This window comes from Phoca vitulina, unplaced genomic scaffold (assembly GCF_004348235.1).
Source record: "Phoca vitulina isolate PV1807 unplaced genomic scaffold, GSC_HSeal_1.0 scaffold110, whole genome shotgun sequence".
Classification (NCBI taxonomy): Eukaryota; Metazoa; Chordata; class Mammalia; order Carnivora; family Phocidae; genus Phoca; species Phoca vitulina.
In genome coordinates, this window is record NW_022589813.1 from 692,026 (window position 1) to 716,244 (window position 24,219).

At 44.9% G+C, this 24,219-nt stretch overlaps 1 protein-coding gene and 1 pseudogene across 2 annotated transcripts in view; one reads left to right on the top strand and one right to left on the bottom strand.

Moving 5' to 3' along the window:
* Window positions 1-24,219, top strand: part of LOC116628065 (transmembrane channel-like protein 5) — a 70,242-nt gene that overhangs the window by 40,023 nt on the left and 6,000 nt on the right. For both annotated transcript variants that reach the window (XM_032398128.1, XM_032398129.1), the window contains 13 exons: window positions 132-219; window positions 662-910; window positions 3,692-3,843; window positions 6,212-6,356; window positions 7,433-7,588; window positions 11,351-11,502; window positions 13,675-13,753; window positions 14,753-14,850; window positions 16,661-16,756; window positions 19,375-19,450; window positions 19,632-19,765; window positions 21,943-22,116; window positions 23,771-23,849. In XM_032398128.1, coding sequence (XP_032254019.1) covers window positions 132-219; window positions 662-910; window positions 3,692-3,843; window positions 6,212-6,356; window positions 7,433-7,588; window positions 11,351-11,502; window positions 13,675-13,753; window positions 14,753-14,850; window positions 16,661-16,756; window positions 19,375-19,450; window positions 19,632-19,765; window positions 21,943-22,116; window positions 23,771-23,849 — 1,678 coding nt within the window. The remainder of the gene's footprint in view (window positions 1-131; window positions 220-661; window positions 911-3,691; window positions 3,844-6,211; window positions 6,357-7,432; window positions 7,589-11,350; window positions 11,503-13,674; window positions 13,754-14,752; window positions 14,851-16,660; window positions 16,757-19,374; window positions 19,451-19,631; window positions 19,766-21,942; window positions 22,117-23,770; window positions 23,850-24,219) is intronic.
* LOC116628050 lies at window positions 8,458-9,743 on the bottom strand (annotated as a pseudogene).

Sequence of the window (24,219 nt, forward strand, 5' to 3'; positions counted from 1 at the left end):
CCAGGAAAATCATTTTCTTTTGTCTCGCTACCCGGGCTATGCCTAGCACATCATAGTCACTCAGTAAATATTTTGGGAACGAAATCATTACAGCATGGGTGTCCCTCCCTTTCTTCTGCCGTTCCCCACAGGAAAATGGTTGACAAAGAGAAAAGTAAGCAGTCCCGTCGTATGCTTGAGCTCAACTGCTGTGCTCAGTGTCTAAACTCCATTTCACGGGTAAGAGGCCTCTATTGCAGTCAATAAAATGGGCATAACAAGAGAGTAAAAACAGGGAGGTGGCAGAGTGGGAATGAAAGGGACCCAAGGGGAAGAGAAAGCAAAATTCAGGGCTTTTTCATTGAAAGCCGTAGAAATTGGGTCAGTCTAGGTGCAGAGAAACCAGGTAGGGATGCAAAAGTCTAAGAGGTTGCTGAGTTATTTGGACAGCTGAGCTACTGTGAGTGTCACCTTCGACAGCAAACCTGGGGACGTAATAATAGCACTCACCTTAAAGAGTGGTCCCGCAGATTAAATGAGATAACATTTACAAACATGCTTAGCGCATGCCAGGCATGTTATAATGCTCTAGACACAGTGGTTGTTTTTGCTCTTAGGGGACCTGCTCAGTAGGTGTTTGTTGAGGGAATGTTAAGCCTCATGCTTGGTGTCCCTACCCCAGGCATACCGGAGATCTAAGAACAGCCTGTCAGAACTGCTCGATTCCATCAGCCTATGGCAGAAGACGCTCAAGGTCATCGGAGGCAAGTTCGGAACCAGCGTCCTCTCCTATTTTAACTTTCTGAGGTGGCTTTTGAAGTTCAACATTTTCTCGTTCATTGTGACCTTCAGCTTTATCATAATCCCTCAGTTTACGGTGGCCAAGAAGAACACCCTCCAGTTCACTGGACTGGAGTTTTTCACTGGGGTGGTAAGTCCTTCATTTTGCCTACCCGGAGTTCACCAGCTGGGAATCCCCTGGACATACCTTGCCAGTCACCCTTCCAGACCTCTCACTTTGCCTGGGAGTTAGATGTTAGGGGGAGTGGGGCTTTACTTATTTGTTTATTTTAAAGATTTATTTATTTATTTGAGAGAGAGAGAAAGAATGAGAGAGAAGCGGGGGAGAAGCAGAGGGAGAGAGAGAATCTCAAGCAGACTCCCTGCTGAGCACAGAGCCTGACATGGAACTTGATCCCAGGACCCTGAGATCATGACCTGAGCTGAAATCAAGAATCAGACACTTAACCGACTGAGCCACCCAGGTGCCCTGAAAGTGGGGCTTTAAAACGTGTTTCTTTTTCTCCCCCAAAGTGACATGCACACAACACAGTAGACTTTCTGTCTTTAGAGGTAACCATATTAATAGTTTGTGTTGTTCACGATCTCTTTTTCTGTGCACATACGGACACACACACATGCACATACATACACATGTACATATGCATCCCTTTCTTTTGTTTTTTTAACAAAAGATGAATTATTCATATATACCGCCTATGACTTGCTTTCTTTCACCCGCTCTGTGGTAGACATGTCATATTGGTGTTCATAGAGCTACCTTTTCTTTCTTATTTTTCTTTCCACAATATACAGTGCTCCTTTTGAAAAGTTCCTACTGTAGAAGAGAGCAAACTAAGTGAAAGTCCATGTTAGCCTTTTTCCCTTGTCTAATGCCCCAGCTCAGAGCATATCTTTGTCCACCGTTTTCTTTCTATATGCAGTTAGATACTTAGGTCGATACGTAGGTAGATAGGTAAACATTTAAAACATAATAATAAAAAGATGGGCCACCTGGGTGGCTCAGTTGGTTAAGCATCTGCCTTTGGCTCAGGTCATGATCTCAGGGTCCTGGGATCGAGTCCCGCATCGGGCTCCCTGCTCAGCAGGGAGTTTGCTTCTCCCTCTGCCCCTTCCCCCTCTTGTGCTCTCTCTCTCTCTCAAATAAATAAATAAAATCTTTAAAAAAATAATTAAAAAAAACCCAGGATACTACAGGTCTTCCTTTGCAACATTTTTTTGCTTCACTATGTATCTTGAGCATCTATATAGATCTGCAGTATCCTTTTTCATTACCCAGCTCCCTACTGAGAGACATATGGCCCCTGTCTTGTGAGTTTACCTTCCAGAAGACATTCCTGCCATTGGGATTCTATAGGCCAGGGATTGACAAACGACAGCCGGGGCCAAATCTGGCATGCCACCTGTTTCTACATTTTTAAATGGTTGAAAAAAAAATCAAAACAAGGATAACATTTTGTGAAACGTGAAAATTATACGTGAAATTAAAATTTGTGCCAATAAATAAAGTCCTTTTGGAACATGGCCACATCCCTTTGTTTATGTGTCTACGATGCCTTCCTGCTATGGTGGCTGAGTGGAGTTGTGGCTGTAGCTACCAAGCCAAAGAGATTTACTGTCTAGCTCTTTACAGAAAAAATTTGCTGACTCTTGAAGTAGAATGTTCAAAGTCAGGTTCTTCCATTTATCTTTTTAATTTCTTTTTCTGTTAAAAATTTTTCCTTGGGATAGCTGCATTGAAGTGGAATTATTGTGTAAATTTCACCTTCATTTTTCTCCTCGTTATGATGTGTGTGTGTGTGTGTGTGTGTGTATATATATATATATATATTTTTTTTTTTTTTTAAGTGGGCTCCATGCCTAGCATGGAACTCACAGGGCTTGAACTCACAACCCTGAGAATCAAGACCTCTGCTGAGATCAAAGTCAGACACTTAACCGACTGAGCCACCCGGGCGCCCCTGATGTATATTTTTTATATTTGTATATATGAAACATTTTATTATGAAAAATTTCAAACATATAGGAAAATAAAGAGTAGTAAGTAAACATTCATATACTCACTACATAGGTTTTTAAATTATTAATATCTTGCCATATTGTTTTATCTTATTAGTTTTTGGAAGCATTTTATAGTAAATTACAGACATCAGGATATTTTACTCCGAATTTCTTCAACATGCATCTCTGAAAAATATGGACACTTTCTGCAGTTCTTACATCTAGCAAAATTAAAAATTAATATTATCTAAAATCCAAACCATATTCAAATTTTCCAGTTGTCCCCAAAATGTCTTTCCTAGCTTGCTCATTCAGACCAGAATCTAGTTAAGGCCCATACTTTGCATTTGCTTGTGTTTTCTCTGAATTCTCAATTAATCTAGAATGATCTCTCCAGACACAGCCCCCTTTTTTCTTGACATTGTTGCAGAAACCAGGCCAGTTGTCATGCAGACACCAATGTCCTACCTTCTGGAATTGTCTGATTGTTTCCTTATGGTCTGTCTGATTTGTTACTCTGACCCATTATTTCCCATAAATTGAAATTTAGACCTAATGGCTTGATTCCTTTCCTATTGAACATGTTTGACCATAATACTTAACAGATGACAGAGGCCCATAATGGCTGGCTTTCCTGGTTTTAGTCATGCTTTGCTTGATCATTGTTTCAGGTGGTGACAGCTGGGTTCCTCCATTGTAAGGAGGGTTTGAGAGCCCTTTCCAACTCGAAGAGCCTAGTGATAAAATGTCTACATTCTCAGCGGCCTTGGGTACCCTTTCTCTGCAAATAAAATGTCTAAACTGACTGATGCAAGTTTCTTGCAGATGGGAAAGATGCACTGTGCTGACCGACCATAGTCATCGTTTTCTCGGTAGACCCACCTGACCTAGGGTTTATTGTCCCTTTCAGGGTTATTTTAGAGACACAGTGATGTACTATGGCTTTTACACCAATTCTACGATCGGGCACAGGAACGGTGGGGCATCCTACAACATGCAGCTGGCCTACCTCTTCACAATTGGAGCATGTTTGGTCATCTGTTTTTTCAGTTTGCTATTCAGGTATGGAGCGTCTGCATTTCTTGATTCTAAGCTCTGTTTAGATTTAGGTAAAATTCAAGAGACTCAAAATCGACCCAGGAAACAGTTTCTCTGCGATTTTGACTTCCTATTGCTGTCTGATCATTCCTGTTTTAAAACACAGACTGGGGCGCCTGGGTGGCTCAGTTGGTTAAGTGACTGCCTTCGGCTCAGGTCATGATCCTGGAGTCCCAGGATCGAGTCCCGCATCGGGCTCCCTGCTGAGCAGGGAGTCTGCTTCTCCCTCTGACCCTCACCCCTCTCATGTGCTCTCTCTCTCTCTCTCATTCTCTCTCTCAAATAAATAAATAAAATCTTTTAAAAAAATTAAAAATATATATAAAAAAAAACACAGACTGTAAGTTTGGATAAGAAGAGAGGTTTTTGTGTGCTTTCAAAGAAATCGGTCCGTCTGAAAATAAGGTTGTAGTGACCCAACTATTTCTTTTTTTTTTTTTTAAGATTTTATTTATTCATTTGAAACACAGAGATACAGAGAGAGAGAGAGAGAGAGAGAGCATGAGCAGGGGGAGAGACAGAGGGAGAAGGAGAAGCAGGCTCCCCTCTGAGTCAGGAGCCCGATGTGGAGCTCGATCCCAGGACCCTGGGATCATGACCTGAGCCGAAGGCAGACGCTTAACCATCTGAGCCACCCAGGCGCCCCGACCCAACTGTTTCTATGACAAGAAGGGCACGGCTGGACAGTTGTAAAGGGACAACTATCCAAGAGGAGGTACAGGCATTCAGCCTTTGTCTTCCATAACCAGGTACCGCAGGCTGGGTGGCTTAAACACAGAAATGTGTTTTCTCAAGTTCTGGAGGCTGGAAGTCTAAGGTGAAGGTGTTGGTGTGTTGGTTTCTTCCGAGGCCTCCGTCCTTGGCGTATAGACGGCTACCTTCCCACTCTGACTTCACATAGTCTTCCCTCCAGTGCATGTCTGAGTCTTAATCTCCTCTTTTTTTTTTTTTTTTTTAAGATTTTATTTATTTGACAGAGAGACAGTGAGAGAGGGAACACAAGCAGGGGGAGTGGGAAAGGGAGAAGCAGGCTTCCCGCGGAGCAGGGAGCCCGATGCAGGGCTCGATCCCAGGACCCTGGGATCATGACCTGAGCCGAAGGCAGACGCTTAACGACTGAGCCACCCAGGTGCCCCTTAATCTCCTCTTCTTATAAGGACACCAGTCATATTGGATGAGGGCCCACCTTGATGACCTCATTTTAACAAAATTACCTCTGTAAAGACCCTACTTCCAAATTCTGTCGCTTTCTGAGATACTGGGGGTTAGGACTTCAACATACAAACTTTTAGGGTGTACAATTCAGCCCGTAACAACCTCACTTCCAGCACTATAACTCAACAATTAAAATGAGATTTCGTTTTGTTCTATTTTACTGAAACTACAAAATGTTTCTTAAGCTGCTGTTAAGTCAGTGGTGGCAGATTTTGGACAGGTAGTGAAATTTAATCAGCATTTTTTACATGTCAGGCTCAGTGCTAAATGCTTCCTAGGCTGATTTCACTGAGTCCTGCTGACGTCGCCCTGATATTAGCATCTGCCTTTAAAAAGAGCTTGCTGTTCTAACCCCTACATTGCCTCGCGTGGTGGGCTGAACACTGCCCCCTGCCTCCCAAAGATGTCAGGTCCTAATCCCCAGAACCCATGAATATGTTACCTTACCTGGCAAAGGGGACTTTGCAGATGTGACTAAATTAAGGATCTTAAAATGGGCCAGTTAATCATCAGGGTCCTTACAAGTGGGAGGCAGGAGGGTCAAAGAGAGGATGGGAGATGCTGCTCTCCTGGCTTTGAAGATGGGAGGGGCTATAAGCCAAGAAGTGCGGGCAGCCTCTAGAAGCTGGAAAAGGCAGGGGAACAGATTTTCCCCTATAGCATCCAGAAGGAACACAGCTCTGCCGACACCTTGAGTTTAGAACCATTTTCTGACTTCTGACTTCCAGTAAGAGAATACACGTGTGTTGTTTTAAGCCACTGAGTGTGGGGCAATTTGGCGCTGCAGCTAACAGAAACTCACACAATTCTCATAAAAGCTCTGTGAGTGGGTCCTATGATTATCCCCATTATATAGATGCGGAAACTGAGGCTCATAGCAGTGAAAACAACAAAGATCCCCCAGGTGGCCATCCAGGATAGTCAGCCAGGCCTGTCGGATCTTGAAGCCAATGCTCTTAACCATTATGTCGGCGCTCGCACTGTTCAGTAGAACCTGGGGCTGGCTCTGCCATGTTGCCTTTCGCTGTTGATGATCGGACTTTCCTTTGTTTAATTCCTGCACTCCCCAGTGCCTGCTCCAATAACTTCTGAGTATTTTGGTTTCTGCCTTCCCCAGCATGGCTAGGTACTTCCGGAACAACTTCATTAACCCCCACATTTACTCCCGAGGAATCGCTAAACTGATTTTCTGCTGGGACTTCACCGTCACTCACGAAAAAGCTGTGAAGCTGAAACAGAAGAATCTTAGCACTGAAATAAGGGTAAGGCGAGCTTGCTGTGCACACCTTCCCAGAGCCAACTTCCTTCAGTATGTCTATAACTTTTCTTAAAGTGATAATGATTTTTTTTTTGGTGGTCCGGAGTCTGGCAAAAAAAAAAAAAAAGAAAGAAAGAAAAGAAACAAACAAACTAACTGAACCAAAAACACCTAAAAATATTCCTAATGCCTAAGTGCTGGTGATGGTTTAGGGAATGACCCTTTTCACTCTGTAGTTGGTACGAGCTTACTGGAGGGTAGTTGAGGGATTTATATCAAAATGTTAAGTGTAAATGCTTCTTGACCTCACAGTTTCAAGTTTAATATTTTTTCCAGTGGTTTTCAACTGAGGACGGTTTTGCCCCTCAGGGGACATATGGCAATATCTGGAGACTTTTTTGATTGTCACAGTGAGGGTGAGGGGGCTACTGGTGTCTAGTGGGTGGAGGCTGGGATGTTGCTAAACATCCTGCAATACACAGGAAAGTTGTCACAACACAGAAAAAGGGCTGAAAATGTTACTAATGCCGAGGTTGAGAAACCCTGGTCTGTAGAAAAAAACTTATTAAAGAGAAAGAGGAAAAAAACCCCATAAACAAACAAAAAAAACCAAACCCAGACTCAAATACAGAGAACAAACTGGTGGTTGCCAGAGGGGAGGTGGCGGGGGGGGGGGGGGGGTGTTGGGTGAAATAGAAAAAAAAAAAGAAAAGAAAGAGGAAGCAGAATTTATTAGCAAAGGAGCTTTGACAAGAGGTTTGAAGATGCTAACTTCCTTGGTGTAGATACCCAGCCTATTCTTCAAAAAAGAGTTTCATGACTTCAAAGCACTTTTCTCAAGAGCACGGTCCCAGTCCTCTAAGATGGAAAAAGTGTTTGACGCCATGATGGGGGTTCTTGGTCCGTTTGAGATTTTCCCATGGGTCTCTCATAATCCACATCCGACATGAACTTTCCCCTTTCTTTCTTCTGTGGATCTGGGGTGGGTTTGTGTCCCGAAGTGACAGAGATTCACCCGGAGAGTCTTTGCTAACAGTGGAGAGGGTCCTGTGGGCCAGCTTGACTTCCTTGTGTTTGTAGGAAAACCTGTCAGAAATCCGTCAGGAGAATGTCAAGTTAAGGCTCACTCAGCAGCTGATCCGCTTCTCTGCCCACCTGGCGGCCTGGGTTGTCTCTACTGGAGTGGCGGTTGCCTGCTGCGTAGCTGTTTATTACCTGGCTGAGAACAACTCAGAGGTAACCACAGGGGAGGGAGCCCCAGAGTCCAGAGCACAGAACCAGGTGAAGGGATGGGATGCTGGAGGGGAGAGCAGTGTAGAGCTAGTACTCACAGACTCCATGGCCAGTAGCATTGACATCAGCTGGAACCTTGTGAAAAAAATGCAGAATCTTGGGTCCCTCCCTTGGCCCATGGACTCAGAATCCATCCTTACCATGTCCCCAAGTGATGTGTGTGCACACCTCAGGAGAGAAGCTCTGGGCCAGTGGAGAGATGAGCACTGGGACCACAGACCTGGGATTTTGGGTTTCTTCTTTCCTTATTATATCCCTAATGCTTCCCACTGCCCCCGGCTCTAAGTAGATACTCAGGAAGTATTGTGATCTGATGGACTTTTGTGAACGATTTAACCTTTGTTTCTTTTTTGTTGTTGTTGTTATAGCACAACTTATATATTTCAAATGGACAAAAAATTAGTATCGTTTACAGTATCTTAAGATAAATTGCCTTGGAATGGGAGCTTCCTTTCCAGTACTTTGAGGTCTACAAGACGTATCTAGAAAATGTGCTACTGTGGAAAATGACTGCTTAAATCGAATGGGGGGGAGGGAAAAGGGCCTGTGGTTTCTCTTTTTTTTTTTAATTTTAAAAAAATTTTTCAATTTTTTAAAACTTTAAAATATTTTTTAATTTATTTTTTGACAGAGAGAGAGACAGCGAGAGAGGGAACACAAGCAGGGGGAGTGGGAGAGGGAGAAGCAGGATTCCCGCCGAGCAGGGAGCCCGATGCGGGGCTCGATCCCAGGACCCTGGGATCATGACCTGAGCCGAAGGCAGACGCTTAACCACTGAGCCACCCAGGTGCCCCTGTGGTTTCTCTTTTTGATTAATTGCTGTAACACTGTCCTTCGGGCGGCTGAGGGAGTTTCATGTTTTCTTTAGACATCATTAGGCGCTGGAGCTCTTGCAGGACAACTTTGATGCTTTATGAATTCTGCCATTTTGCTAGCACTGATATGGCTCTTGGGTCCACCGCTCCATTAGAACTATTAACTCCATTCATATTAATTTTTGTTACAAATCTTACAAAGGGGGGGTGCTTCTGGGTATTTAGGTCCACATTCTATTTTAAGGCTGTATATTCGGTTTTCATAAATTGTCCAAGCCCCTGGTGGCTGCTATCTTGCGTCGCTGTCACTCGAAGGCCAGCCCCTTCTTCCCGATTTAACCTTTCTGAGCCCTGTATTCCTCACTTGCAAAACAGGAATGATTGGACTTGGCTTTGTAGGTGTGTGGTCAGGACCAGAGAAAAGTTTTGTGAAGAATCTCCTCAGTGTCCAGTACTGTGGGTGGTGAAGGAATGTTAGCTTTTTTTTTTTTTCTTTTTTTCCTAGTGATGTGAACTCGGAGACTAATTAGCTGGGTGATCTGGGCAAAGTACTGTTTTTCTGTAGGTTTTGGCTTTCAAATCCCTTGGAAAATGGGGCTAATTGTAGCCAGTTTGCTGACCTCTTGAACTGTGGTACAGGTTGGTCCGATTACATCACTTTCTTTATTTTTTTAATTTTAATTTAATTTTTTTTAAAGATTTTATTTATTTATTTGACAGAGAGAGACACAGCGAGAGAGGGAACACAAGCAGGGAGAGTGGGAGAGGGAGAAGCAGGCTTCCCGCAGAGCAGGGAGCCCAATGCGGGGCTTGATCCCAGCACCCTGGGATCATGACCTGAGCTGAAGGCAGACACTTAATGACTGAGCCACCCAGGCGCCCCATGTCACTTTCTTTAATGGCTTCATGTTACTCCTAATATAAAATCTATCCTCCATGGCATGATTGACAGATCTTATATGATCTGACCCTGCCCACATCTCTAGTCTCAACACCCCACAACTACCCATATCCTACACACCAGCAACACTAAATGCTGAACTGAACACAGTTCCCTGAACATATCATGCATTTCCTTATCTCTAGGTGGGAAACATGCAGTTCATTGTCCACCCCACGTCCCCTAATTCTGTTATCTGGCAAACTTCTCCTTCTCTAGACCTCAGCACAGTGTCATTTCCTCACCACCATCACCTTCACTAGACTGAGTTGAGTGTTCCTGACTCTGTAGGCTTTTCCTGTACCCTTGTCATGGGTGGTATTGAAAATACCTGTTTATACATTTGTCTGGTAGCTGGGCTCCAGACTCAATACCTCATACATAATAGGTGCTCAACCAAATGGCTGAATAAGTAAAGGAGAAGCCAGCAAGAAAATGGATGTGGGATTATATAAATCTAAGGGTTTGCCATTAACCATATTAAGGTGTGCCCTGAAAGAGGGGAAATTAAGTCTCAATGCTTAAGGGCTTAGCAATGTCTACTTAGGATGCAAACTGTGACCAGGCAGCTGTAGGCATAAAGAAGACTTGTGAGTTTCTTCTTCACCTGGAAGCTTTCCTCTACACCCACCTGAAGTGAAGGAGGGCAGCTAAGGAGGTGAGGAGGCAGAGTGGAGTCATTCCTGTTGTTTGAACGTCTGCCCTATGCCAGGCAGGAACAACCTTGTACCACTCCAGGGGTCATACTCATTGGCAACTATCATTTCCTGTGAATGGTGTCCTACCTGTGTTATTCAGGGGCCAGACTTTGCCTTATTTGGTCTCATTTAATTCTTTTTCTTTAAAGATTTATTTATTAGAGAGAGAGAGAGTGGAGGGAAGGGCAGAGGGAGAGAAAATCTTAAGCAGACTCCCCACTGAGCATGGAGCCGGCTGCAGGGCTTGATCCCACGACCCTGAGATCATGACCCGAGCCGACGTTGAGAGTCAGACGCTTAACAGACTGAGCCACCCAGGTGCCCTCGCTCTCATTTAATTCTTCAAATAACTCTATGGGTTACACGATAATCTCCTCATTATACAGACAGGGAAAAGAAGCTCAGAGAAGCTATGCCTCTGGCTCCTCATGTGGCTTATAAGCATGGGGAGGGGGCGGCGTTTGGATCCATGGCTACAGAAATACCGCCAAAAGTGCAAGCGGGGCATTCCAAAACCTTCCAGACGTAAAGGGAGGCAGGGTCAGGCCTGGGGGTGGGGGAGGGGGTAGTGGGAGACAGAAGAAAAATCCACTGGAATCCCTTACTCCAAGGATGCCTGGCAGAGGGGCACCCTAGCCCCCACTCTGAGCCAAATGCCAGGGTGTCACATCCATATGAAGGAAGGGGTGTCTCTCTGGACCTCATACAAAGGTACGGCGTGGGCTGGCAGAGGCCCCCCCTTTCCCCTAATTCAGCACCCAAGGACAGCAAAGCCCGGTGAAGATGAACAGGGCCACCCAGATAGGGGAGGAAACATGCTACAGTGATCAATACCCACATACTGTAGCTTCACCAGATTTAAGGTTTTGCTCTGACAGCCAGGGAGCACCTTCTCGTGGCCCTAGACCTCTTGCTGAGGATGGTAAAGTCACAGGATGGCTGTTTGCGTTCAGGGCCCTAAGACACATGGACCTGGTTCAAATCTGCCAGCCCCTAGTGGGTGACCCTGGGCAAACATTTTTGCCTCTCTGGGCCTCAGTTTGCCCATCAGGTAAGTCTATTCATATCCACCTGCCGGGCTGTCGTGAGGATTACACACAGTCATGTGGGTGATGCTTGGCTCAGGGTAAGTGCTCAAGAACCCCTGAGGAGCTACTCCTGGGGTTTCCCCATTGTGGGCAGTCTCCTGTGGGAGGCCGAGAGGAGTTCAGTGCACCTCGGCCTCTCAATTCTTTCCTTCCATCCCCTGCAGTTCCTGAAGAAGCACAAGGACCCTGGGGCAGTACTGTTGCTGCCTTTCATTGTGTCCTGCATCAACCTGGCAGTGCCACGCCTCTACTCCCTGTTCAGGCTCGTGGAGCGGTACGAGATGCCACGGCACGAGGTCTATACCCTCCTGATCCGGTAGGTGTGTCCGCCGCCTCCAACACCAGCCTCCATTTCCATGGAGGGCAATGAGGTGGGAGCTAGAAAGGGTTAGGCTCAAGTACCAAAGTGCTGTTTTCCAGAAAGAGTTCCAAGAATAGAGTGTGTTCGTGTGGTGGGGGTTCATTGCCAGAAAATCCAAAAGGCGCTCAGAAAATACGGAGTAGTCCATCTGCCTTTTGCTCAAAGTAAGGGCTTATCTTTCCCGATTGCGATCAGCCTGAGGTTTAACATAGGTCTCAGTTATGAGATGTACAGATGTGTATGTTGTGGACTGCAGAAAGGCTCCTGGCTGAGGAGCTGCGTGGGGACTGAAATTTATCCAGTGTTCCCATTAGTCAAGCTGTGAGCCCGGATAGCCACTGCCTCAGCTGGGAGGAAGAGAGGCATTTATGTAATTCAGACACCCATATGGAGGTAGAGAGGGTACTTTTGGCAATTCATTGGCTGGGACACACATCACTTTTTGCGCTAGAGGTGAACCCAGGGTTTCGATAAACAAAGCATAAAATTACCCAAATTTTGTCCTTATTCCTTCTTCTGGTTAGTTCCCTGACCAGTTCCTGGTTATGGTGGTGTTTATAATAATAGGTCTGTCCAATGCAAATTGAGTTTCTTTACTGATCAGTTCGAGAGCCTTTGCCTTCCATGCCTCTGAGATCTGAGTCCTGACCAGCTCTCCAACAGCATTTGGAGAATTTGGATGGAGAGCTGGTAGACCTGTGTGCTTAGTGGGCCATTTTGAACCAATCACTTTGCTATTTGTGTTTTTCCTGATCACATAAAGAGGTTAATGGACTTTTCGTAGACATTAGCCATTTGTACTGCTTCACAAAATATTCAAAATGTTCAAAATCTTCTCTGCCTGAAGAGGAAATGGGAAAGGTTCGAAATAGGCAATTCTTTTTGATATAAGATGAGCTTTTCTCAGCTTAAATGAGTATGTTTTCTCAAGTTTAACATGGAGCTACCCTGCAGTAAAGGTACACTAACTCATTAATCCAGGAGATATTGAGGGTCTACTGCGAGCTAGGTATGAGCAAGAGATTAGGGACCTGGCATTGAAAAAGATCCAGTTTCCTTCCTTCATGAAACTTACTGTCTAACACAATGATTCTCAACCTTCAGCATATACCAGAATTACCTGAAGGGATTGCTTGGCCCTGTCCCCAGAGTTTCTGATTCAGTAGCTCTGGGGTGGGGCCTGAAAATTTGCCTTTCTAGCAAGTTTACAGATGAGGCCGATGCTACTGGGTTGGAGGACACACTTTGAGAACCACTGGTCTAGAGGCACACAATTGTTGCCACACCAATGCTGAAGCCCTATTAAAACCGGCACGTGTTGATTTAAGGCAAAATGACTGGGTTTAAGAGCTCAGGGGGTTAGAGCAGATGGTTCTCTGTTTCAATCTTTGTCATGCCCCTCGGAAGCTGTGTGACCTTGGACAAATTGTTTCACCTCTGAGCTTCAGTTTCTTCGTCAGTAAGATAGACATAAAATACTATCTATGTGATGATAGAGTTGTAAGTATTAAGAGTTATAAAGTTGTAAACATTAACTTGTAAAGACTAAGGTGATTCAGTAAAGTTCTTAACACAGTGTACTGTCCATGGTCAGCACCCAGTGAATAGTATGTATGTTTACTGTTATTATAGTCAATGAGAAGTGAAATCAGATAGTTTGGAGATGCACCGAAAGAGGGTATATCAGTTGATATAAATTAGGTTATGCTGCAGTAACAAACATCCCCTCTCTTCTCAGTGGCAGTGGCTTAGAACACAAAGATTTATTTCTTGCTCATACTGTATGACCCTTGTGGATGGCAGGGGGTTTTGGTCATGTCATTCATGCCGGGATCCAGGCTGAGAGCAGCAACCATCTCAAATATTGCTGATGGCCATTTCAGAGGGAAGACAGTGAGTTCCAGAGAGTCTCATTGGCATTTAAATGCTGCAGCCTAGAAGTGGCACAAAGTGACACACATCACTTCTGCTCACAACTCATTTGCCAGAACTAGCCCTATGGCCCCACTCAAACCAGAGGGGAGCAGAAATTTCGGTCCTACCACATGACCAAAAGGACATATTGGCAAACAGTACTAATGACTGTCATGGAAGGTAATGATAGTTGTTTTCTCTTCTGTTATCTAGAAATATCTTTCTGAAAATATCAATCATTGGAATTCTTTGTTACTATTGGCTCAACATTGTGGCCCAGGCTGGTGAAGAGGTGAGATATCTATGCTGTTCTGCCTTGAGTTTGGTTTCTTAACCTTTGACCATCAGGGAAGAAGTGAGTTTCTCTGGTTTCTCAGAGTTTCTACTCATGATCTTAGAGTAGATATCATATTATCCTTCCATTCATCTATCTATCCATTTATCCATCCATCCCTCCATCCATCCATCCATCCATCCATCCATCCATCCACCCTTGGGCTGTGCACTCAAAACCTCCTTCTCCTTGTTCAGCCAAATCTAAAAGCTCTCAGTCCATCAGCTCATAGCACTGACTTCCTGCACAGGTAATTGGCTATCAGTTTCATGAACTGACTAATTCAGCCTTCCAGTTTGTGCTAGCCTGCTAAACTCCTAGGCCACTTTCTTTTTTCTTTTTTAAGATTTTATTTATTTATTTGACAGAGAGAGAGAGAGGGAGCACAAGCAGGGGGGAGCGGCAGGCAGAGGGAGAGGCAGACTCCCCGCTGAGCAGGGAGCTGGATGTGGGGCTCGATCCCAGGACTCTGGGATCATGACCTGAGCCAAAAGCAGACACCTAACGACTGAGCCCCCCAGGCGCCCCCCTAGGGCACTTTCTTAGTCAGGCAGATATTAATGAATTTTCATGAGGTTAATAAAACAAGTGAAGGCATTATTGCCATCGATGCATTCTGCTCTCCCTGGCTGAGAAATGGGATCCAGAGGGCATAGGACAGGGATGAAAAGTTTTAAGAGGAGAGATAATGAGAAGGGAAAGTTTGGGGCACATGTGGGGGGCAAGACTTACCGGGGGAAGAAGGGGCACAGAAAGGGAATAAACACCCTTGAAAACAAACTCAACAAGTTAATGGTGCATCTCTGCCTAGAGTGGGTCTGCTTTTCTGCGCACACAAGGACTCGGTCAGACCGAGCCACCAGCCATGTCCTGATGAGTGCAGGATGCCAGGAACAGATGGAAATTGAGCAAGAAGCAAAGCCGCTTCGCATCTCCTGACTCTTGTTTGCCTTTCAGTGTTGGGAAACCCTCATTGGCCAGGAAATCTACCGACTCCATCTGATGGATTTTGTGTTCTCTTTAGCTGATTCCTTCCTGGGCGAGTTCCTGAGGAGGTAAATATTTGTCAGCCTTGAGTAATTAATACCTGATGTTGGAACCAGAGCCATAGTCTTGGCTGAGCAGGAAGTATGGGTATCCTTTATACTTATATACTTAGTACATAAGTATCCCTTATATACTTTAGTGTGCACTGTTAGAAGTCTGCCTTTCATTCTTTGGGATACTGATTCTTTCTGAATTAACTGATATTTCACTTTTATCTGACAGTCCTGTTGTCCAAGTTCATTTGGTTCAGCTAGCCCTTTACAACCTTCTCTTGAAAAAAAAAAAGGGCTAGAAATAAAACATAGAAACTGAAAGTCATTTGAGAACTTTCCACCATAGATAATTTTTTTTTTTTAAGATTTTTTATTTATTTATTTGACAGAGAGACACAGTGAGAGAGGGAACACAAGCAGGGGGAGCGGAAGAGGGAGAAGCAGGCTTCCCGCGGAGCAGGGAGCCCGATGCGGGGCTTGATCTCAGGACCCTGGGATCATGACCTGAGCCGAAGGCAGACGCTTAACGACTGAGCCACCCAGGCGCCCCTCCACCATAGATAATTTTATCCTTCCAGATTTTTCTGTGCACATACTGCTTTGTGTATGTGTGTGTGTATTATATAATTTCAAAGACAAAAATGGGGTCACAATGAAAATCATTGTGGTGTGTGCTCTTATTAATCTTAAAACTCTGCTGTGGTATCTTTCCCTAACAGTACATCTAGATTTATGTCATGATTCATTTAATTGAATTTGATTATTATGCTGATTGTTATTTCAGATGCCAGGTATACAGAATTGAGGCAGTGTAATCATTGACCCATATATAGTCCTCTTTTATTGATTTATTCATTTATTTGTTAATAATATGCCGAGCATCTCGTTCCTTATAGACACACGTTTCTTCGAGCTGCCCCCATGATAAGATGGCATAACATAAAGATTCTTTCCTCGGTGGGTAGGTTGCATGCCCAATCTCCTCACTCAGTCTGCCCAAACTCACTTTCATTACAGCCTCTGTTCAGGGTCTGGATGTAAAGGTGGGGAGGTTTTTTTGTTTTTGTTTTTTTCATGGCAATTTTTTTTTTTAAATTGGCATCCTCTCTGTATGAAGAATTCAAAGTAGTCTCAAGTTTCCTCAGAATAAATGGAGACCTTGGCTTCCTCTTGTGGATTTAGAAAACAGGCAAGCACTATTAATCCAATAGCAGTAACCAGAAATGGAAAAATGTTCAGTTTATTTGGGTTCAGAGGTTCTGAATTTATCTGGTCCCTGAGAAAAAGGTTGAATAAGCAAAGAGTGGTATAAATGAGATAATAGGATAATTTTAATAGTGATCTCATTTAAAGAATATCTATTGTTAGCTTATAATTAACTATTTAAATAACAGGAGGGATAACTTAAATAATGTTCTCTAGAATTTTTCTTTTTTTTATAAAGAGGGGCAGAGGGAGAGGGAGAGAGAGAATCTTAAGCAGGATCCATGCCCAGCATGGAGCCTGATGCGGGGCTCAATCTCACAACCCTGAGCCGAAATCGGGAGTCAGATGCTTAACCTGAGCCACCCAGGCACCCCTCTAGAATTTTTTTTAAACCACTTCAGCAGTACCTCTATTCAAATGCATTGTATTAATTCCATTTTCCCTCAATTCCTTCAATTATTTCTTTGAAAATATGCTTGTACTTGGAACCTTTCAAACATTTGCAAGGGAACTTAGGACTTTATTCCAAACTGGTGAGGCTCTACTTTGTTGATTGTGGGGAATCTTTTGAAGGAGAGAGTTGATGATTTGGGTACTAAACTCAGTGATGTTTTCACAGACTCATTGGAATGCAGTTTATCACAAGCCTTGGCTTACAAGAGTTTGACATTGCCAGGAACGTCCTGGAACTGATCTATGCACAAACTCTGGTGTGGTAAGTTTTGAAAATCTTCAGACTGACTCAGAAATATTTTGTAAGTGGGGATATTGTGGGTATTGTTACCTTTATGAGCACTTTAAAAAAAACTGTGGTAGGAAAATGTGTCATATAATATCTGAACCTTTTCTAAATGTACAGTTGAGTCGTGTCTATTCACATAGCTGTGCAACAGATCTCCAGAACTCTTTTCATCTTGCAAAGCTGAAACTCCCTACCCATTAAGCAAGAACTCCCCAGTTCCCCCTTCCCCAGCCCCTGGCAACCAGCACTCTTTTCTGTCTCTATGAGTTTGACTACTCTAGATACATTATGTCAGTGGAATCATACAGAATTTATCTTTTTGTGCCTGGCTTATTTCACTTAGCATAATGTTCTTCGGGTTCTACATATTGTAGCATACATCAGTACTTTCTTCCTTTGTAAGAGTGAATAATATCCCATTGTATGGATATACCACATTTTGTTTATCCATTCATCCATGGAGGGACCTTTGGGTTGCTTCTACCTCTTGGTTACTGTGAATAATGCTGCTATGATTATGGGTATGCAAATGTCTCTTTGAGACCCTGCTTTCAATTCAATCTTATGGCACATATGAACACTCTTAGATTGTTTAATTAAATGATGTTCATAAATCAGCTGATGTGATAATAACAATATATTTCCATTTATCGAGTGCTTACTTTGGCCGGGTTTTTGAACCCTAGACACCAAGTGCTCATACTACTGATCACTTGCTGAAGGTTCCAAAGGGAAATGTTAGCCATGAGGGGGGGAAAAGTTCCAATCAGAGGTGGCCATTATTACTTCTGGGCCTTTACGGTTTGTGTTAATAAACTGTAAATAAGCACAACTGAAAACCCATGTATCCTTTCCTTTCTCCACGGCAATTATAGATTTAACCTCTGTGCTTTTTAGGAGAAGATTGCCTTTGCTCATGAGCTTTAAAAGAAGATAAGGGAAAGGTGCCTGGGTGGCTCAGTCGGTGGAGCATCCAGCTTTTGGTTTCAGCCCAGGTCATGATCTCGGGGTCGTGAGATCGAGCCCTTGTCGGCTCCGTGCTGGTGTGGAGCCTGCTTGGCATTCTGTCTCTGCCCTTCCCTTGCTCACTCTCTCTTTCTTTCTCTCTCTATAACAAAAAAGAAGACAACAGAAAGGGAGTGTATGTTAGGGACGATGGTAGAGATGAGGTGAGGTAAGTGTCTTTTGCACACCAGCTTGTCTATTTTTTGGCATGTCTACATATCACCTGTACTGGTTTTATTTTATTTTATTTATTCTTTAAAGATTTTATTTATTCATTTGACAGAGAGAGAGACACAGCGAGAGAGGGAACACAAGCAGGGGGAGTGGGAGAGGGAGAAGCAGGCTTCCCGCCACGCAGGGAGCCCGATGCAGGGCTCGATCCCAGGACCCTGGGACCACGACCTGAGCCAAAGGCAGACGTTTAACCGACTGAGCGACCCAGATGCCCCTAAATACATTGTTAAAGGAGTCTTTATTTTACAACCATAAATGGAAAACCTGTGTCATTTGAGAGAAACTTCAAGTAACTTGAAAAGTAAATCAAACCAGGGCACCTGTCTGGCTCAGTTGGTAGAGCATCCGACTCTTGATCTCAGTGTCGTGGGTTCGAGCCCCATCTCTGGCATAGAGATCACTTAAAGAAAAATGTCAGTCACTTTAAAAAATAAAATAAAACCAAGCCTATCACAAACAGTCAAATTCTAGCTGGGTGCTCCTGTCTGCCAAGGTTCTCAGTTTAAAGCTTGTCCCTACCCTTTCTTTTAGGAAAAAAAGGGAGGTTGGCAAGTGTTAGGCCCACCAAAGTGAGATTTTCTTCTCTTGGAAATCTCTACTCAGGAGTGTTAGGGAGAATTGAGGGGAATGTCCTTCTCATGTGTAACCCAGTGCAGTTTAATGAGTGTCCCTGCAGGACCTCAGACCTTCTTTACTGCCATGGAGGGAGGAGAGGGACATGTCCCACATTCGGGACACCTAGGTTCGGGCTTGCTGAAGGCCATTTGGTGGTATGTGGGTGGTACTTTCTGCAAAATCTCTTTTCCAAAGCTGGGAAGAGAGCAGCTGAGGATCCTGGGTACGGTGGGGATTTTCCTGGTTTGCAGGGGGACAGAGCACTCTCCCTCTGTATTTGTTTGTTAGGGTTGCCATAACAGAGTACCACAGACGGGGTGGCTTAACAACATTTCCTCACGATTCTGGACGCCAGAAGTCCAAGATCAAGGTGTTCGAGGGTTGGTTTCTTCGGAGACCTCTGTGCTTGGCCTGTAGATGGCACCTTCTCCCAGTGTCCTCACATGGTTCCTCTGTGTGTATCTGTGTCCTAATCTCTTCTTTGAAGGACACTAGTCAGATTGCATTAGGGCCCACCCTAGTGATCTCGCTGTACCTTAATTAACTCTTTAAAGGCCCTATCTCCAAATACAATCACATTCCGAGGTATTAGGGGTTAGGACTCCAGCGTATGCATTTTGGAGAAACACGGTTCACCCCGTAACACCCTCTTTCCCTTCCCTGCACACCCTGTATCTGCCCCCGCTCCCCACTCTGCGTGTCTCCCCCTGACCTCTGACACTCTTTCTCCCTCATAGGATTGGAACCTTCTTCTGCCCTCTGCTGCCCTTTATCCAAATGATTACTCTTTTCATCATGTTTTACGTCAAAAATGTGAGTCAGTCTGAAGTTGGAATCGATTAGCCTCTCTCAGTCCCATGTGACCCCGTGGTGGTTGGAATTGCGTTGGGGGTGGCGGGGGGTGGTGCCGGGAAGGGGGTCAGGAAGCCGGTGCCTGGCTGGGGTCCCTGCTTCTCTGACCACAGATGGGAGGTGGCCATTTCTCTCTCTTCAGATCAGCCTGATGATGAATTTCCAGCCTCCCAGCAAAGCCTGGCGAGCCTCACAGATGATGACATTCTTCATCTTCTTGCTCTTTTTCCCATCCTTCACCGGGGTCTTGTGCACCCTAGCCATCACCATTTGGAGGTAGGAGATAGTGGCCTTGTGGTGAGGTCTTAGAGATGGGGTGGGTGAGTGTTTTAACATGTCGGCTTTATTATTATTAAGGTATGGTGAGGCCAGCAGATCAGAAGGCGAATGCTGTTGAAAGATGATTTGTTGTTCTCAGACCCCAGTAGAAGTGGTGGTGGCGGGTGGGAATACCACGCCACGGAGGGCCACATGAGGAAGCCCCAGGGTTGGTCAGGACGCAGAGGGAGTGAGGAGAAAATGTGAGCAAGAGCCTTTATTGTGGTTTCGGTGGGAAGGAAAGAGCAAGGCGGGGTACGCAGGTTTAGGATTGGCTAATTGGAACAATTTCAGTGGGTTTTGAGGTAAAGGGGCTGACTGGAGTTGTCTGGTACCTGGCTCTGGGGTGATCAGGGCAGGGGGATAGTGACCCTGAGTGTGAGAGCCTGATAGAGTAGGTGGAGGGTAGGATATGGGCTCTGGATCAAGGGCTATCTCTCCAGGGTCAATAAGACCCCAGATGTCAAAACATCAGAGTGAGAAGACAACGCTTAGTACATTGTTTAACCCAAGTTCCCTTGGAAATCAGCAGACAAAACAACCAAGGGAGGGAGTGCTCTTGGTTCGGTCACCACCCATCAGGTGACTTGGCACAGCTTCCTCACTTCCTGGAAGGACTGCAACTTCCCAGAATGGGGACAGAACTTGAGCGAGCGAAATGAACGGAAATGCCCTGCTTGAGCTGGTTCCCTCCTAGCTCTCCAACCTCAGCCCACTTTGGCTCCACCTTCCTTCATCCTAATGGCTCTTGCTTCACGCCTGGGACCCTGTGAGCCTCTCCTGACACAGGGTGGAGTCCTCTGAAGTGTTCTCCCGACTCCCTTTGCTTGGTGGCCTTCTGCCCGCCCTCTGGTTCTTGGCTCAGAAGGGACCCTGCTTATCTATGTCGGTTCCACCTCTTGTCTCTTCATTCCATCGCTCATGGTCAGAAATGCCTTCATTTGAATCTTTGTTTAATCATTACTCATTAGTTGTTCATCTTTCTTTTTTTTCATAGTTTATTTTTTTATTTTTTAAAAGATTTATTTATTTATTTGAGAGAGAAAGAGAGAGCACACGAGCAGGGGGAGGGGCAGAGGGATAGGGAGAAACAGACTCCCCTCTGAGCAGGGAGCTTGATGCGGGACTCGATCCCAGGACCCGGGATCATGACCTGAGCTGAAGGCAGACTACTTAACCGACTGAGCCACCCAGGTGTCCCTAGTTGTCCATCTTTCTTACTAAAATGTAAACCCGAGAGGGCAGAGTCCATGTCTGTCTTGTTTACTATGGAATCCCCAAGGCTTAGTATCTAGCACAGCACCTCATACAGGTGCAGTAAACTTTTATAGAATGAATGAGTGAATGAATGAATGAATGAACGAACGAAGGAGTTGACTTTTAGGATGTAAGCAGAACTGGAACCATCAGGAACTCAAGTGGCTTCAGGGGAGGCTCCTCTGTTTTACGATGTCTTTGTATCTCTCTTTTCTCTCTCTTCCTAACCAGTTCCTAGTTTCCCTCTAGTTTCTGCTAGTTTATAACAACTGACTACACGTGGCCACCATTGCCACAACTTCAGCTTCCACAGATCACAGGGTCCCCTCTTCATATTTCTTAGTTCAAGTTCCCCAGAAAAAGAATCTGATCACCCAGTTCATTTCTTCAAGCCAGGATATCACAGAGTTCAACGTCTCCTCTTTGGATTGGCGACCAGTAGATCCAGTGAGAAGGTGTCTGGGAGCAGGTCCTCAGAGTGTAGGTCACGAGTATAAAACATCCCAGCTGAGGCTGTGAGGGAGGGGGTTTCCCCTGGAAGGAGGGTAGATGTACAGCAGGCAAGAATTGCTGGTTCTAGGTCCAGAGCCCAGAAAGGACAATTTGATTCTAGAAAAAGCTATACCTGAGTCTTGTGCTAGAGAGGTTTTTCTGTCCCTTGTTTTTTTTTTTTTTTTTAAGATTTTTATTTATTTATTTATTTGAAAGAGAGAGAGCACATGGGAGGGGGGAGGGTCAGAGGGAGAAGCAGACTGCCTGCTGAGCAGGGAGCCCGATGCGGGACTCGATCCCGGGACTCCAGGATCATGACCTGAGCCGAAGGCAGTCCCTTAACCAACTGAGCCACCCAGGCGCCCCTCTGTCCCTTGTTTTACCAGATTGAAACCTTCAGCTGACTGTGGCCCCTTCCGAGGTCTGCCCTTCTTCATTTACTCCATCTACGGCTGGATCGACACCTTGAGTAAAAGGCCCAGCTACCTGTGGGTTGTTTGGATCTACCGGAACCTCATCGGAAGTGTGCATTTCTTTTTCATCCTCACCCTCATTGTGTTGTAAGTGGAGCACCTCAGGAACCTGGAGGGGGAAACATACCATTAACTCTGCTGGTGGAGAGTCTGGGGGAGGTTTGCCAGGAAGGCAAAGGGCTACAGTGTTAGCTCAGTGTTCTGGATGCTCCTGACTTTGCCCTTGAATTTTTTAAAAAGTTACTTACTATCAACTTGTCCTAGGTTTTTTGTTTTTGTTTTCTGTGGGGTTTTTTTTTTTTTTTTTGGCCTGTTTTATGAAGAAAGCAATACCTTCTGTGCCCCCTCTTAAGAAATAACATGAAAACAAAATGAAAATTTTGATTTGAGACTGCTTAGGAAAATTTTATGTGTGATTCTTTCTGAGATTGTGATTACGTTCAAATGGGTTGGGCAATGTTGGTACATAGGATAGCATTCTTCCATTTCCAAATAAAAACGATCAATTTCTGACTTCTTTTTTTTTTTTAAAGATTTTATTTATTTATTTGACAGAGAGAGACATAGCGAGAGAGGGAACACAAGCAGGGGGAGTGGGAGAGGGAGAAGCAGGCTTCCCGCCAAGCAGGGACCCTGGGATCATGACCTGAGCTGAAGGCAGACGCTTAATGACTGAGCCAGTTTCTGACTTCTTATGAAAAAACAGATCTGCCAAGACTGGGTTCATCTTCCTGCATGAACAGTTGGTTGGCTAATAGCTGTCCCTCTTTAGAAGCCTAGCCCTGATAGCACTGGAAATTGCAACTCCTCAGAGAGAGAGAGAAAACTCAAAAGCACAGACTAGTGGAACCAGTGGATGTTGCTTATAGAGCAGCCTTTCAGGTTTGCAGGTGGAAGTGATGAGACAGAGATGGACTGACTTGCAGAGATAGGCTCCAGGCCGCACAGCCTGTGAGTGACACAGGGGCTAGAACCTGGGTGTCCTCGCTCCCGGTCATGCCCTCCCTTCCCTACACTAGGTTGCCACTAGCCTCTTTAAAATGCTGAGCTTTCCTAGGGCCTTGTTGCATCACACTTCTGATTCACTGGGGAGCTTGTTAGAGATCCAGAATCTTGGGCCCTACCCCAGACCTACAGAACCCCAGAATCTGCATTTTGACAAACTCCCAGGAAATTTGTATCACGTTGAAGTTTGAATAGCACTGGGCAGACTTACAAACTCTGGCTGCACATGTGTAATTTGTGAAAATACTCTTGTCTGGCCCTCTGCCAGACAACTGATTATGAGAATAATTGATCTGAGAAGAGGTCATGGAATGAGTCTTGTTTCCATCCCTCGTGATTCCATGTGCAGCCAGGTTGAGAACCGTTGCTCTTTTTTTTTTAATTATTATTTTTATTTACTTGAGAAAGAGCACAAGCGGGGTGGGGGGTCAGAGGGAGAAGGGAAAGCCGACTCCCCACTGAGCAGGGAGCCCAATGTGGGACTCGATCCCAGGACCCTGAGATCATGACCCGAGCCGAAGGCAGACGCTTAACGATTGAGCCACCCAGGTGCCCCTAGAACCATTGCTGTGGTGTATTTAACCTGTAACTCATCCAGACACAAATTTTCGGGAACACTGTGGGGCCAAAATCCACTTGTAAGCAAATATCTCAGTTTCTTTGCACTCTTTTGGAATTTGGGGCCTGCAAGACATTGGCAAAAGTGTCTGTCATTCTTTCTTTTCTTCTCTTCTAGAATCATCACCTACCTTTACTGGCAGATCACAGAGGGAAGGAAGATTATGATCAGACTGCTCCATGAACAGATTATTAATGTAAGTTCCATTAGTCCCTCTGTTATCCTCCTCCCACCATTTTTTAAAAACATTTTATAATGGGAACTTCCAGACATATTCCAAAATAGAATAGTATGATGAACACACACCTGCCCACCACGCAGTGCCAACTACCATCAACATGTGTGTACTCTTTTTTTTTTTAAGATTATTTGTTTATTTATTTGAGAGAGACAGAGTGAGCATGAGTGGGGGTGGGGCAGAGGGAGAGAGAGAAGCAGACTCCCCACTGAGCCCGGAGCGCAACTTGGGGCTCGATCCCAGGACCCTGAGATCATGACCTGAACTGAAGGCAGATGCTTAACTGACTGAGTCACCCAGACATGCCTGTATCTTATTTTATCTATAC